The sequence below is a fragment of the Labeo rohita genome, chromosome 21, assembly GCF_022985175.1.
Source record: "Labeo rohita strain BAU-BD-2019 chromosome 21, IGBB_LRoh.1.0, whole genome shotgun sequence".
NCBI lineage: Eukaryota > Metazoa > Chordata > Actinopteri > Cypriniformes > Cyprinidae > Labeo > Labeo rohita.
Genome location: NC_066889.1, coordinates 7611317 through 7628384, shown reverse-complemented (window position 1 = coordinate 7628384; position 17068 = coordinate 7611317). Strand labels below are relative to the sequence as shown.

At 36.5% G+C, this 17068-nt stretch overlaps 1 protein-coding gene across 5 annotated transcripts in view; it reads right to left on the bottom strand.

Annotated features, from left to right (window-relative positions):
• sgcd (sarcoglycan, delta (dystrophin-associated glycoprotein)) overlaps window positions 1–17068 on the bottom strand; it is a 238869-nt gene that overhangs the window by 71704 nt on the left and 150097 nt on the right. The window contains exons 1-2 of one of the 5 annotated variants that reach the window (XM_051092724.1): window positions 13578–13604; window positions 13445–13468 (exon numbers count right to left, since the gene is read on the bottom strand). The exons of the other annotated variants lie outside the window; for them this stretch is intronic. Coding sequence (XP_050948681.1) covers window positions 13445–13468; window positions 13578–13589 — 36 coding nt within the window. The 5' untranslated portion in view covers window positions 13590–13604. Of the gene's footprint in view, window positions 1–13444; window positions 13469–13577; window positions 13605–17068 lie in introns of those variants that run through there. 5 annotated transcript variants of the gene reach the window in all.

Below are 17068 nucleotides of genomic sequence, written 5' to 3'. Positions count from 1 at the left end.
TTACAAATCATGTACTATAAAAGCAATTTGAGGACACTGTATAGTATTTTGCAAGCAAAAAGTTTTTGTTTTGTTGCCACTTATTTCAGCTGACAAATGCAGTGAATTTTATGTATAAGTATTTGTTTTTAAGTATAGGCAACTTTTCCCCCTAGTGATCCTAGGTTGCTTTAATTATTCAGGTGAATAAACATGAGAGATTCATCTCATCTGACCCATATACAGTAGATGACTGAGGCTTCATTCATGCTTCCCCAAAGTACCATCACCACCAATCACTGTCAGCTCTCATGGATTTTCTATAACGTTCATATCACTTTTGTTTGTGCTGATCCGTCCGAGGCTGCCTATGGAAGCGCTAAATCAAATGATTGCAGAACACACATTTATATGGACATTTCGAGTCAAAGGACTGTGAACGTATTTTGCAAAGTCAACGGAGCTCTGCTGGGCTTTTTAAAAACCTCACCAGAGTTCAATCTTCTTACTTTCTTATGAGCCATTCTTGCTCATAAGGATTGTGAATTAGACTGACCATCAGCTGCACTGAGATTTAAGGTCATTTTTCAAACCTAAAATGTGAATTATTGCTGACTGGCCAATTTCCAGCCAGCAGGTAAGTGCTGTCTCACTTCAGTTTCTCAAACGCCAGAAAGCAATCATGTGGACTATGAGTGACAAGGCTGCTGATGAGACACAATGTCCTGCTTCTGTTCAGATGTGACCGGTCAGTTGAATGGCAGTCACCCATTCTCTGGTGGAAAGAACATTGACTAAGGTGTCTGCTCACCAAAGACATGTACGATAAAGTCTTTCTATCCTTTCAATCTAAGACGGAATGATCAAGATCCTATAAAATTCTGTGGGCTGCAAATTTATGGCTCTCTCACCACACCGCAGGCCACTTTATTGAATCAGGGCACAAGGAGATTGAATAGCCTTGTTTTCAAGGAACAACATTAAAGAGGAGTGTCCACTTCAAGGTCTTAATAGATTCCTCCACACACTAGGAGGTGTAACTCAGTGGGTGTCAACTAAATGCATTCATCTTTTTGTTTCTCGGTCATCGCTGTGACCACACAATCAGTAAGATTCTCATCTTGCCCTGGTGAATAGATCAAGTGTGCTAATGATATGGATCATACAATTAATGCCATGAGGAATGTTTCATTTGGTTTTATTTAAAGAATTAGTTCACACACACACACACACACACACACACACACACACGTCTGGTTTATTATCCTTGTGGGGACTCTCCATAGGTGCAATGGTTTTTATACTCTCCACACTGTATTTTCTATCCCCTTACTCTAACCCTACCCCTAAACCTAACCCTTACAGAAAACTTTCTGCATTTTTACTTTCTCAAAAAAACTCATTCTGTATGATTTATAAGCTTTTGTACCCATGGGGACCTCAAGCCAGTCCCCACAATGTCAAAAATTTCAGGTTTTACTATCCTTGTGGGGACATTTGGTTCCCACAATGTAGCAAAAACAAGTACACACACACACACACACACACAGTCTGGTTTATTATCTTTGTGGGGACTCTCCATAGGCGCAATGGTTTGTATACTGTCCACACTGTATTTTCTATCCCCTTACCCTAACCCTACCCCTAAACCTAACCCTTACAGAAAACTTTCTGCATTTTTACTTTCTCAAAAAATCTCATTCTGTATGATTTATAAGCTTTTGTACCCATGGGGACCACAAGCCAGTCCACAATGTAGCAAAAACAAGTACACCTACACACACATACAAAACACTAAATTTTCAGCCCCTAAACAGAATTTGAGTTTGTCCAAATCTTGCAGTAAGTGCAAGAGGTCCAATGTTTTATATTATATGTGACCCTGGACCACAAAACCAGTCATAAGTAGCATGGGTATATTTGTAGCAATTGTATGGTTTATACAAAATTATACATTTTTCTTTTATGCCAAATTTCATTAGGATATTGACTAAAGATCATGTTTCATTAAGATATTTTGTACCTACTGTAAATATATTAAAACCTAATTTTCGTAATTCCTAATTTAGTAATATGCATTGCTGAGAACTTAATCTGGACAACTTTAAAGGCGATTTTCTCAATATTTAGATTTTTTTGCACCCTTAGATTACAAATTTTCAAATAGTTGTATCTTGTAAATTGTCCTATCATAACAAACCATACATTAATGGAAAGCTTATTTATTCAGCTTTAAGATGACGTATAAATCTCAATTTTGAAAAATTGACCCTTATGACTGGCTTTGTGGTCCAGAGTCATATATGTCATTATAATTTTCAGTAGTTGGCGGTCAGTAATATTTTAAGAATTTTGTTGTTTTTGTAGGAGGTCTCTTGTGTTCACCAAGGCTGTATTTATTTGAAAATAAATACATATCAAAAATATAGTAAAAACAGAAATATTGTGAAATAATATTACATTTATTTTAATACACAGTAATTTAAATCAATTTAATGTATCTTTGCAGAATAAAAGTTTTCATTTCTTAAAAAACAGGAATCTTAGTGACCCTAAACCCTGGTAATGTATATTACATACACTATATATTAGCGTGTGTTAGATAATCAAATTAATTGAAAGTACGGTACAGTAGTTGTTTGTAGCAGTTATGTTTAGGTATAAACATAAAGAATCTAGAATATGGTCATGCAAAATAAGGAATTAATATGTGCTTTCTAAAAGATGTTTATACCTAAACATAACTGCTACAAACAACTACTGTACCGTACTTTCAATTAATTCGATTAATTGAAATCTAATAAACTAATAAACATGCTAATCAGCAAAAAAAAGTTAATAGCGAATAGTGTTTCCTAATTGTATATGTATTTAACGGATATGGAAAATCATTGCACTGTTTTGTCGATAGCAACTGAAAAGCTAGTGACAAAAGCACTATAAAAGACCACTTCAACAGAAAAAACTGCTTTCACCCACTGAACAATAAAGAAAACAAGTCACCATGCCCTTTGGGCCAGAAATAATAATCATCATAACAGCTACTCTTTGAATGTCACTCTTACTCTTTACTTTATATCAATAATGCCTGAGTGGCCACTGTAAAGCTCTAAGGGTTTAAAACTGCTTGGTGCTTTTATAGCTAGGGTTAGAAGAGGTTTAGATTGGTTTCAGATGGGAACATGAAACATTAAAGCAACTACTTCAGAGCATACTGCATCAAAGTATTTACAGTTGCCTGGCTGCTGCTGTTGCCAACACAGTGTATACATTACAACACTTCATTATACTTTCAGCATATTGCTTTGAGGTAAAGGTATTTAATTAAGAACGTAGCAAAGACAGAGCTTCACATCTTCCCTGCCACTCTGACTACACAGCTAGGCTCTTCTGGCTGGACTTCCATGTGCAATCAAACATCTACAAATGATTCCAAATGCAGCAGCACAACCGGTCTTCAATATGTCTAAGACAGTCCATCTCACACCTTTGTTCATCTCTGCACTGGGTACCAGTTATGGCTCCACATCAAGTTCAAGACACTGATTCTTGCACATAGAACTGCACCCTGCTACCTCCACCTGATCTTACGAGTCTGAACCCCCTCCAGAAGCCTGAAGCCGGTAAGTTAGAAACACCATGTGGTACCATCACAGAGAGGCACAAAATCACTTTTCAGAACATTTTTGTTTGCTGTTTTTCGCTTGTGAAATGATCTTCCCAACCCCATCTCGAATGCTGAATAACAATATTCAAGAGAAAAAAAAAAAAAAAAACCTCCCCTTCCTCCTTAAAGGGGTCATCGGATGCTCATTTTCCACAAGGTGATATGATTCTTTAGGGTCTATGAAACTCTATAACATACATTGGTTGTAATTTCTCAATGGTAGTGTAACTCAACACCCTTTTTTACCTTGTCAAATGAATTGTGTGTGCATAGACGCATTTATGTAGATCGGGAGGCGCATTCCCTCCAAAAGTGAAAGTAATCCACTGTGTCTTCAGAGGCTCAGATGTCAGAAGTAAATGATGACCACTATGTTTATTATTACATCCAACATCAGAACACCTTAATCACTTAGGAGACATTCTTGTCTACGTCCCTGGTCCAGCATCAGAGAAACAATGGCGGATAAATGCTTACAGCTCACTCAGGGCGGATCTAAGGTAAGACAGCAGTGTCAATCAATAGTCGTGGGAGCGGCCTTGGTCTGTGTGACGTCACACAGCCAAGAATCAGAGAATGTCCTGATTTGAAAAAGGGGATATTATGTATACAGATTTAAAAAAAAAAAAAACACTGGGTAGATTTTTATCATTATGGGGTGGTTGTGTACACACACATTTATGTTCAAACAACATGTAAAAGTAAATTTTGCATCCGATGACCCCTTTAAAAAGATTATTTTCTTCTTCTGTGCTTTCAATCACTTCCTGTTCTAGCTTGAAGGCGTTGTTTTTTTTTTTTTTCTGAGTGACACACACAAAAATAATAACTTGAGTCAGAACTCCAAAACCATAGCAAGGAGAGTCAAAAAGTAGGTATCGTTTGCTAGAAATCTTTCTATTTTTTTGTTCTCATGCTGAGAAATAGGTGATAAAATGTAAGAAAAAAATGTTGTGCAATTTTATTTATTTCTTTCTTTTTTAATTGCTCATATGCTAATTTGACATTCACTAACTCAGGAAAGAAATAATGTACAAACAAACAAACAAACAAAAAAAACGTGAATTAAATTTTGTGGTGATATCACGAAGTAATCAAAAGTTACAGTATTTGGAATCAATGTAGCCTTTTTCTTAGGCCTTGACAGCTTTGAAATTGTTGTTTTCTGAGTGACATACACAGAAGTAATGCCTCACTCAAGTTTAGTCAAAGCCCCAAACAATTATGCTTGTTTTATTTTACTCTGTGAGATGTCTAAAATGACATATCATACATGACTATTTGAGCTGTGTGATGTTTTTGACATATTAGAGTACATGGCACAAAAAAAAAAAAAATAAAATAAATAAATAAATAAATAAATAATGTTTCATTTCAGGTTTTATTGTTGTTGTTTTGTTTTATGTGTTATACTTTGGAGGTAATGGCTTCATGCATTGTAACTCTAGGTAACATAGGTTAGACTCTAAGCATTTGTTGATCAAGGCAGTGTTTTTTTTTTTGTTTGTTTGTTTGTTTTACTTTTAACCAGTTCCCATGGTTAAACACTTGCTACATCTTGAATTTGTAGAAAATCTTCAAAGCCATAGCCTTTTAATTTACACAGCATACCACTCATACACTGTGGTTTGTTTAATTTTACAGAGACTTGAGTTGTTGAAGGTAGAACTGGCTCCAAGTGACACAACATTACACACAGTTAAAGTTATACCACAACAGAACCCACAATCTCTGGGTCAGGTGCCTGTGTCACTAATCTCATTACGCCACTGAAAAGTCATTGCATTGTGCCACTGAGAAGACGTGTGTTTATGCAGATAATGAAGCTCTAGAATTAAATAAAAGTGCCAATCAGTTCAAAATTATATACTGAGAAAAGCACAACATCTGGGAGAAAAAAGCAACGTCAGCATCATTTCTTGCCACAGTAAATATACTGGTCTGGGAATGTGCAACACCAGATTTGAACCCATGACCTGAAAGGTTCGGGGCCAGTGGCTAAGCAGAGTGTGTCACTCAGTTAGCACACTTTCAACAGGCTGCTGAGGAGAAGTTTAGGTGTGTGAATGAGTTCCCCAAAAGGTTCTTTAGTATTTTAACATGCAAAGTTAAGTTAATGGTAATGCAGCTTATGGTTAACTTGATAGGTGAAGAGTCACATTAAACAGTTTGGTAACTGGTTAGCCTGTAACTTATAAGAATGCAAACTTTAATAGCATAAAACAACAAACACGGGTGCGGTCAACTTCCAAGAGCTATTTCTCAGAAACGGAAGCGGATATCAAAAATCTGTTTAGTCACTTCTGTGTGGCTCGGTTCAAAGATGATCTGATCAAATTTTGGACACAATTGGACAAAATTTGTAGAAGGAGGAGCCAAAACTGTTTTTTTTTTCCTTCAATATGGCAGGCACATTCATGAAAACATTCATGACGACATTTGAGCAATGTTTTCAAGAGTTATATGCGTTTTTACAAAAATCATTATATCTCTGGAATGTAGGTGTCAAAGATCCCTACCAAGGTATGTCAAATGGTTTAAAAGATAATGCAATTTATGACAAATTTCAAAATGGTGGACACATGGTTAATTTAATCCTGGCAAAATTTATATCATTGGGTTCGGCATGAGCCAAGGAATCCACAGACACCAAGATCATGATAATTTTCTGTCTAATTGTTCAAAAGTTATAATCAAAAATGTCAAATTTTGATATCTCATGATCCATCTGTGGTGCTGTGCCCAACTTTGGCATAGACCCTCAGATCATGGTGTTGATGAAGTGTACCAAGTTTTGTGATCAAAGTTTGGCGATACTTTTTTTTTTTTTTTTGGAGATACTTCTGAACCAATTTTGGGTCAACCTAGTTAAGTTTGCAACATCATAACTTTTAAACAAAGATGAATAAATAAATAAATAAATAAAAAATGTTCAGTCATTTCTGTGCAGCTCAGTCCAAAAATCACCTCTGCCAATTTTTGGAAGAACTGGACTAATTTTGAAGGAGGAGTAGTGAAAAAACGTAATCCTATACTTTTCAAAATGGCCACTACTGTAATGGGTGGAGTCTTAATGTCAGCTATTGAATGTGATCAGCATTAGAAGGGTAATCTAGTGTACTGAATTTCATTTTTCTATAATAAGAGGTTCAAGAGATATTACCATTTCAATGCTGAATTTTTGAACTGGTGTTGGTGCTATAGAGTTAGTGTTCTAGAGACCCCAAAGTTGGTCAGATCACGAATCATGGCCATCACTACAAGTGGAATTCCAGTATCAAATTGTGCCAAATGTCATCATTTTCTAATTTTCTAGTAGGACAAGGCATATTTTGTGACAGATACAAACAAGTTTGAATTATTTTGCATCATTTGGAATTGTTTTAATGTAGTTTATGGAGGAAGATAAAATAATAATAATAATAATAATAATAATAATAATAAAAAAACACTTGTGGTTTTAGCCCACCACTTGTGACAGCCTCAATGTGCTGACAGAGAATCCTTTCTCAAGGTTCTTCTGGTTGGTCTCATCACATTGGGGGTTAACTACTTCATCCCCCGGGAGTCTCCCACCAGCTTTGATCCACATTTCAAAGGCATTCTGACCCACCCCAGCTCCTCTTGCCTACCTATCTATCGATCTTTTTTTTTTTTTTTTTTTTTTTTTTTTTTATTTGATTTATTTATTATAACTTTTTTTATGTTTTTCATAATACATTATCTTTTTTGGAGGTACAAACAAAGACTTGATCAATGGAACTGTATTCTGCAAGAGACAAAAAGGCATTGCGCTTTACCCTCTGTGCCTCTGTTTGTCTGTAGAGACACAGAGACAGGCTAACGGCCCCGCCTACTAATGTTGGCCTGTGATAGAACAAAAGAAGTCAGTTGCATCACTCTCTTATTTTTGACTAGAGGGAGAGTGCAAGAGCATATCATTATAGTAACATCTAAGACCTCAGAAAAGACCTCAGAGTACACAAGCATAAAAATAAGGTTAACTTTTAAAGGCGACGTTACATAATGGTAATTTTAGTGTAATGTAAGGTTAAATCAATAGTTCACTCAGAAATGCATTTTTTTGGTCATCATTTATTCACTCATACCTTTCCAAACCTGTATGACTGTCTTCTCCATTGAATCTTTGGCCTACTATTTTTCACTACAGGTTAAAAACAAATCATGGGTCTGTCAAGCATTAAAAAGAAAAGAAGAAGAAAAAAAAAAGTCTGTGCGTAAAACATGCAAATTCTAATTTTGTTTATGTCTAACAATTAGACAGGAGTAGAAATGTTTGACCATGGACACTTTGGACAATTTGATATGTATATACACAGCAGTTATTTCTGGTCATTGAATCTGATCGGTTGATAAGAGCCAACCGATCTTAGAGTGATATCAGAACTCCAACAGCCTTTTCACAGTTTGTAATCATATCACTCCGCCTGTGGTACTTTTTACAGAGAGTGTCATGGCGGACGCCTAAATCCAGCATCATTTTATAAATATTACTGTTTTTGTGTCATGGAATGTAGTTCTAAGAGGTTTTCAGGCAAGAATGTACTTGTTTATAGTTCAAATGTGCAGTTTGTTAATAAAGATAATGTCTATTTGAACATTTGTTTAAACGTTATTATTTTTAAAGAAACATGATTATAATGATTGTCCTAAACAACTCCTAACCCTGCACATTCCTGTTGGTAACCCTCTTGACATATTTAACCTAATTTATTTCAATACATTCTACAAATATTCTGGTTTTAAATTCAGTTTTCTTGGAAAGAAAGACTTGTATCTTTGCGAGACTTCAGTTCATTAGCCGCTTTTCCACTGTCGGGCCGAACCATTCTCACTGATAACCATTACATTTCGTGCCAATCCTGGTTTCATTTTCCACTCTGGGGCTGATAAGTAGTAGTTGCCTTGGTAATGCAAGTGTTTACGTACAGTTTGAGTTGTAAATAGTGACCGCGTTATGGAGGATTATCAGATGCTTCACGTCTGATGTGTGACACACATAACAAAGTGCAGTAAATGGTAAAACAATTGCACTACAAATTAGTGTGTTTTTAGTATGTTAATAAATGTAAGATCATTTAAATACAAATACCTGTTTATAACATCCAGCAGGACAATAAACTGTTTCGCTCCATGGCTAAATGGAGATTGCTGACACCACCTCGAACACTCAAGTTCATGTCCACTTTTACATTAAAAATAAGACGGAGAGACAAAAAAAATGAATAGTTACCATGGATTAAGTCTTTGTTTGTTTGATGTTTGCATCAGATCTCCTCTAGATGGCGCTGCCACAAAAAATAGGGTCCCAGAAATGTGTTCCTAGAACTGCGGTCCTGAAACTGCAGCCTTCGGTTGTGCAGGAACATACTATTGGGGTTATGCGATAGTGATTTTAGTTTCAACGCTCCACCATTAGATGGCGACAAGAGACCTCTTTGTTTTTATGAGTGAACCAGCAGTAAAAACTTTTATACTAAAAAAATAAATGCTATAAATGGAAGTTATATTTAGTTTCAACAACAGACTGACGCAGCGAACAAACGCACTGAGCAGCACTGTCATCAGAAATCACCCAGATGAAAGGATATTAATAGTATGACAAAGATACCGCTTTCCTCAGCAGACATTCAAACTAAAGTTTTTTTTATTTTTTTTTGGTTGTTGTTGTTTGTTTTGTTTGTTTGTTTTTTGTGAATATGAGACTGATCTGAAGAATGAATGCTGTTTCAGATGCAGGTACGTTAATCACACTTGCTCCGTCCATCTCTCTCTCATAATACTCTATATAATACAGTGAGCTTTTAGTACAGTAATACAATAAGCTTTCAGTGAAGCAACTCAACATTCCTTCGTTACTAGTTTTAAAGTGACGTTTTCGAATTAGTAATGGAGGCTTTGGCTCAGCTGTTCAACTGTCAAACTGAGATTTGAATCCGTGGTGGAAGGAAATAGTTCTGCACAAAAGAGGGTTTTTAAAGACACTACATTGTTGTTATTAATGTTTTTACACATTTGTGCCATCGAACTGTTGTATAAATGCAATATCACATGAGTAGACATAAGATATGGCTGTATATCGGAACACTGTGATTACCAACGGCACTCGGCCTGTGGCCTTGTACCTACGTTCGAATCACAACCGTGCCAATATATAGCTATATCTCATGTATACTCATGTGATATTATTTATATATACAAATGACATTTTATTGTACCTTTTTCTTGTTTTAATCATGAGTGACACACAATTTTCAGTTTTGGATCTGTTTAACGTGACTGTGTTAGGCTGTTCTGTGGTTTGGCACAATATATATAGTATTGCATGACCTGGAGTTCTAGTATCCATGTAAAACGGATTCAATGGGCTGTCATTAAAAGTGGAGCCTCGTTGAGTATCAAGCTGATATTTTCTTTGCTCTTTAAATCTCAAAAGCTATTTAACAAGCCACTAGCAGCCTATTACAGTGCCCTTAGTGTAAGGAGACATTAATGAAATGTCCTGCCCAACACTAACAGATACTATACCACTCTCTGCAGTGTCTCATTACAATATCAGAGAAACGCTAATAATCTGCCTACTGTTCTCAGGTTAAGTTAATTACTTTACATTTTTATAAAACAATAAGTGAGCTTATTGGTAAGACTTTAGAATATGGGTACATTAAAAATCGTATTAATACCTGATTTAATATTTCCTTTAATATGGACTAATTTTACCCATTCTTGAATAATTTATGCCTTCACTAATCATTAGTTCATGTTGAAGTAAGAATGAATTTAGTCACTTGTCTGTTGTCTGGCTACTAGTTTCACTCTCTAGCTTGCCAAATGCGCTATTTGAGTAAAATAAATAGAAATATCTGATCATCCTCCATAACGCGGTCACTATTCGCATCTCAAACTGTACGTAAACACTTGCATTACCAAGGCAACTACTACTTATCAGCCCCACAGTGGAAAATGAAACCAGGATCAGCACGGAATGGAACGGTTAATCAGTGAGAATGGTTCGGCCCGACAGTGGAAAAGCGACAAGATATTTGATGATATAAAGAAAATTGTCAAACTCTCTGCAGTTTACAGTATTGTTAACCTCGACATGACCAATAATTTTGCACAGTGTCCGAAAGGAAACAATTGTTGTATGTAAACAGATGGTGTAAGCAATCTGATCATTTCCCACTCGATTGCTTATTTGCACTGCATCTGGTCTGCCATTATGACAAACACCCTTGACACTCCATACACTTAATCTCACATACCTGTCGTTGTGAAACTCAAATGCTACAGTGGGCTATTTGGCCTCCTCATTTCTATTTAGCTCCCAAACAATTAATTATTTTTGTCAGGGGACCAAAATCTGTTACATTTCCCTTTTGCTCCCACGCCTGACCTTTTCATACCACTGAGTGGGATTTTTTTTTTTTTTTTTATTGGCGGCCATACTCCATAAAAACAAAACTAAACAAAAAAAAAAAAAAAAAAAAAAAAAACTCTGAATGAAAAGCACTAAAACCAGCAATGCTGTGCCTGGCCTCTTTAGATGCAAATTAGACCAATTCATTCAGAATAAAGTCAACAAGCTTCTTCAAAGAACAATTGTTTTGTATGCTTTTTCTATCTCTCAATCTGCCCTTTTCTCTCAGGCAAACTGAAAATATGAAAATGGACAGAAGCTAATCAGGCTCTATTTTCCTCTGCCTCTAAAGCATCTTAAGCACCTTCTTCTAGGAAGTGGACACACTGTGTTTTTAACACAAACATAAATTAATAATATAAATGTAAATAAATTGTACAGAATAGTAAACTTTCCATTGAATTCACATATCTGTTTCAGAGTTCGTTAAAGACAATAGTTTTAGACAATGACATGAGAGTCAGTCGCTAAAAAAGGTTTTAGATGTACATTAGGACAAGGATGGCATCAGTGCTACTAGGCATGGACATGTTTTATATTTCATGAAATCTTTAAAGATAAGGAGAGACAGACCAGAATCGCTCCAGTGGTTTATGGTAAAACCTAGAAAAAACAATCATTTGCCGCTATTTCACCCTACTCTGTCTGGCCAAATTAGGACAGTGCTGTTTTATTCTCATTCTCAGCCTCTATCAGCTCAAGACCAATAAAGTTGAGCCAACCTCTTCATGACTTAAGGGTCCAAAACACCCATTTAGCAATCAGATCTTGGCTAGAGGCTCTGTCCTTCAGCAGTACCTTAGAGATGCTACATGCTAATGAGATAAGAGGCTAGAAGCAGGACCTCCAGAGCAACTACTGTCCTGAAGGGATTGTCATCTGTGCTCCATGGGCTCCACATCTCTCCATCAGACAGTTTGAGCAATTCCTTGTGCCACTAGTAAAGCTGACATGGTTTTACCTCCTTGAAGCTTGTGCTGATGTCAGTCTTCAAATTTATTCCATCTGTACCATACTGAAACAGAAGAAAGCAGTTCCAGCATTGTGTCTTTTGTTTTTCTAAGAGGATTACAAGCAAGCGAGTGATTTTCCTATATTAGTATATCAGATTTCATAAAGCTGTATCCACCACATTCAGTACTTACATAGTTTTTACCTTATTGAAACAGAAGTGGACCCATAACATGTAAGTGCTATTAAACATTCAACCCAAGACCGTAACTATATCTGGAACATTGGGAGGATACATTAAAGATACATATGAAGCACCTACCGATACAATGCGATACGATTCACCCCTATTATGATTCAGTGTGATTCAGTTACGATTCGATTCAACACAGTGCGATTCAATGCAATACAATGCAATACAATGCAATGAAAAAAACAACAACAACAAAAAACACACACACACATATATATATATATATATATATATATATATATATATATATATATTTATAAAATATATATATATATTATATGCATATTACGGATGTGCCCGAATCCGAATACCTTATTCGGAAAGGAAATTTGTACTAGGGCTGGGCGGTATATAGAGTTCTGGGGATATATATCGATATTCCCCAACGCGATGCGGGATTATCCAATATCTTTCATATCGATATGGTTTGAGGCCACACATGCGCGTGCGCGTTCTGCGCAAAACAGACCACGCCAAGGTAGCACGCGACATGGAGGAACACGCAGCGCCGGTCAACACAGAAAACGTACTGGGGCCGGTTGCACCAGCTAGACGTAAAAAGCTGGGTGTAAGCCATACGCTGGGCTTTGCAACGTCCAACTTTACGATAAATATTTACACCTGTTGCACCAGCTAAAACTACGACCAGGCGCAATTACGCCCGGCGTAGAGGATGCGCGTCCACGCAAACACATTTTCCCGGAGTGATAGTTGAGACGACACCCACGCTGCAATGGCTACAACTACTAATATAAAACTGAATTGCTCAAGACATTATAACAAGTGAAGCCACCGCAAAACAATTTTATTACCTTATTATATTCTAATGTCCGCGTTTTTGTATCTGAGGTCTCCCTGCACATTCCCATGACATAATTTTTCAGACTAACACTAAAAATAAAGGCGACAGGTTAAGTAAAATATAATGAATGTAATACAATGCTTCTTTCTATATCTTTTTTTCTTGCTATCGAGTTTATGTACAACGAATCTTTCCTGAGGTAAATGTGAATTTACGTGACAATTGTGCATTTTAGCCTCTTGACATCTTTCTGTGGCTGAAAAACCACATTTATAAATTGTAGAGTTTGTAATAGAATTGACAGAATTTGAAAGCTGATACTTCTGATTAAAAAGTAAGCACAAAACTTACTGCGATTATTGGATGGCAGGAACGCTGCAAATGATGAGATGAATTAAAGACGTTAAGTATTTCCGAGCATTTATACTGTCCCAGCAAGATGTCGAATAGAAATATAAGGGGAAACTTTAAGACAGTTATATACCGTTATCAGCATGGTAAAGTAGATTCGTCTCTCGTTGTCTCTAAGAGAATGTGTGCGGTTAATATAGTGTTAGCCGTAGTTTCTTTTTTACTTTCACTTTTATAATTCTTGCGCAAAGTTTGCACGTTGCTTGCATGTGTTGCTTGACCCCTCCTTAGAATAATTATTTATAGGCCACATTATCCTACCCGAAAAGACCATAAACGTTACAGTTGGCATCTGCAACAGGTAATTAAAAACGAATCATGTCCGAGCCAATCGTGACTTTTAACTTTACGCCTACCTTTGACTAGGTGTAAAATTTAGTCTCAGACGTAGCACTACGCCGAGATGGTGCAACGGGTATAAATTCTACGCACGACTTAAAGCGCATTTTACGTCCAGCTTAGTCTTACAACCGGCCCCTGTACTGTATTTATTTATCAAAGATTGTTTTATCATTTGAAATGTTGTGCAGCTTATAGTGTTAAGCAGGAGAAACACCTGTACTGTATTTTATTTATCAAAGATTTTTTTTTTCATAATTTGAAATATGTTGTGCAGTTTATAGTGTTAAGCAGGAGAAACAACCTGTACTGTACTGTATTTTATTTAACAAAGATTTTGTGCAGCTGTTTATTTGTTGTGCAGCTGTTTATTTGTAAACAGGGAGGGAAACCCCTGTGTTTGAATTATATTTTGCTTAAAAACTGTTTAATAAAGGCTTATTAAACCATTGTCCTATCAGTCATCTCTCCTTACTCTGATTTTGTGGTAAGTTAAATTTTATGTACTTCAGTGTAACTTTTATGCCGATGCACCGATTCATCTTACCTCATGTTCAACATTAAACTGATGCTACATGCTGGAATTCCATCCCGCTCTATTTCTGTGAACCATAAACCCTGCCTACTTTGATTTGATTAGCCATCTGAATTATTTTTTACATAGATGAGCGCTGTTAGCCTGCCAAGGCAGACCAGACAATCAATTCAAATATTGGGGGGACAGTTTGGCCAATTCTAATTAATTTGGGAGGGGGGACTTGTCCCCCTCATTGTCTATGGTGGTTGCAGCCCTAGTTCAGCTTTTGTGTCCAGAGAGTTTACAGGTATGTTAAGGCAGCACATGAGCATGTCAAACTACTGCACTGATGACTAACTATAAAAAGAGCTTTACGAGATGATGTGTCTGCACTTCTTATCTAGCCCTGTAGGGGAGGGCTTTAGAGTGTGTGGCAGCTACAGCCTCAGTGTTATTTTCAGTTTATGGATGGCGTTGAGGTGCCACAGTGACAGCTCATGTTTGTCGGCAGGTTGAAAATGGTGCTGCATTCTATTAACCCAAGTACGCCATTGCTTAATGTGTCAGGTCTAGCAAATGATGTTTTTATCCTCGTGGGCCCTGAAAAAGCCTGCGGCTTTGGCACAGCATGTTGGATTTGTTCACTTTTTATTGTGTTGGAGTCATTCTTTTCCAGCTTGCGTTAGCTTTTTACTGGTAGAAAAAAATCAGAGTACAGTATTATACAGGAACAGGGGGGCAACTGGAAGTAAAGTGCATAGAAAAAATTCACAAGCTGTTTTTTGTTTGTTTGTTTTGTTTTGTTTACGTGATTACATATTAAAGGAGTAGTCCATTTCCAAAACAAAGATTCACATATAATGTACTCACCCCCTTGTCATCCAAGATGTTTATGTCTTTCTTTTTTCAGTCGTAAAGAAATTGTTTTTTGAGGAAATATTTCTGCATCTTTCTCCATATAATGCCAGTCCATGGTGCCCCGATTTTGAACTTCCAAAAGGCAGTTAAAATGCGGCTTCAAACGATCCCAAGAAGAAGGGTCTTATCTAGCGAAACGATCTGTTATTTTCATTTAAAAAATACAATTTAAATACAATTTTTCATCTCAAACGCTCGTCTTGCCTTTCTCTCCCTGAACTCTGTGTATTCTGACTCAAGACAGTTAGGTTATGTTGAAAAACTCCAAACTTCAAAAATCTTTTCAAAATCATCCTACATCGCTGCAGAAGTTCTGACCCAGTTTTTGCAATGTGAACATGCAAAGAAGATCAAAAACCCTTAACAAAAAAGTTAAAACAGCGATATAAGACGATTTCGAAGTTGAGGGAGAACATGAGACGGGAGTTTTTCGACATACCCTAACTGTAATGAACCGGAACAAAAACAGTCCAGGCAGAGTAAGACAAGATGAGCGTTTGCCATTAAAACGTATAGAAATTGTATTCTTTTTATTAAAATAACCGATCGTTACGCTAGATAAGAACCTTCTTTCTTGGCTAGGATCGTTTACAACCACATTTGGGATCGTTTGAAGCCGCATTTAAACTGCATTTTAGAAGTTCAAAATCGGGGGAACCATATCAGTCCATTATATGGAGAAAAATGCTAAAATGTTTTCCTCAAAGGGGGTGAGTAAATTATTTGTAAATTGTTGTTCTGGAAGTGGAGTTCCCCTTTAAGGGCAATGTTCAAGTCTGAGTAAATCTGACAACTCATTTTTTAAATATTTTTATTAAAATAATTGACTTCTCATTCATTCCAGGAATTAACACTACACTGCTATAATCTGTTTTCAATTAACTAAAAAGCACCAGTTCATAAGTCATTTGTTTGAGAGCTGGTTAAGTTGTGTGCTTCTGATTCAAAAAGAACTGCTTCATAATAGTAATTCATTTATGAATCAGACACCTGCTGTGTTATATTTTTGTTGTATTTATTTATTTATTTTTTTATTTACTGAAAAGAAATCATTTGTTCATTGATGCTGTTTTTTATTCACTAATGTGGTTGTGAATGTAGTGACTACTACTGAAGTTAAAGCACTATACAAATTTGTTTTTTATGGAGCCACAAAAAATTAGCACAGATCATTCTCATTCAAATCAAGATTGTGGTTATTAGTTTTTTTTTTTTTTTTTTGAAGCAGCCCTGCTAACAATGTCCTATTTTGAATGAGTTGTTCTTTTGAGTCTGGTATTTTCAATTAATCGGTTCATAGAAGCATCTAAACAATTCAACTACACATCATGCAGAAACGTGCATGTGGCAGTGAAATGAACCATGGATTTACTGAAACAGTCAGGTCTATGTGAACACTTGAAACTACAAAACTTTCTCCCTCTACTCAGAGTTCAGACTACTGACATGGAGGGCAGGCCTCCAGCGAAAGGACAGGGACATCATCAAATCATCACTCGGTCATTTAGAAGCTCTCTACGCCAGCTTTTGAACTGCCACTTATTGTTTTCCCCCAAAGAGTTCAATTAATTCTGGTGTGAGTATCGCCGCAGGCCAAGAGAGCTGCAATGTGCATGTGTAAACGTCTAAGTTCTCTAGAGCTCACTGATTCATGTTCACAGTTGACCCATGCCTCACACAAACCCCTTGTGACAAGCTGTTGGTGGGACTGTTACAAAATGGCAGAGTTAGTCATGACACACATTTCCATAATAGTTTTGGAGGGTGTCAGCGAGGCGTTGCTTGAATGA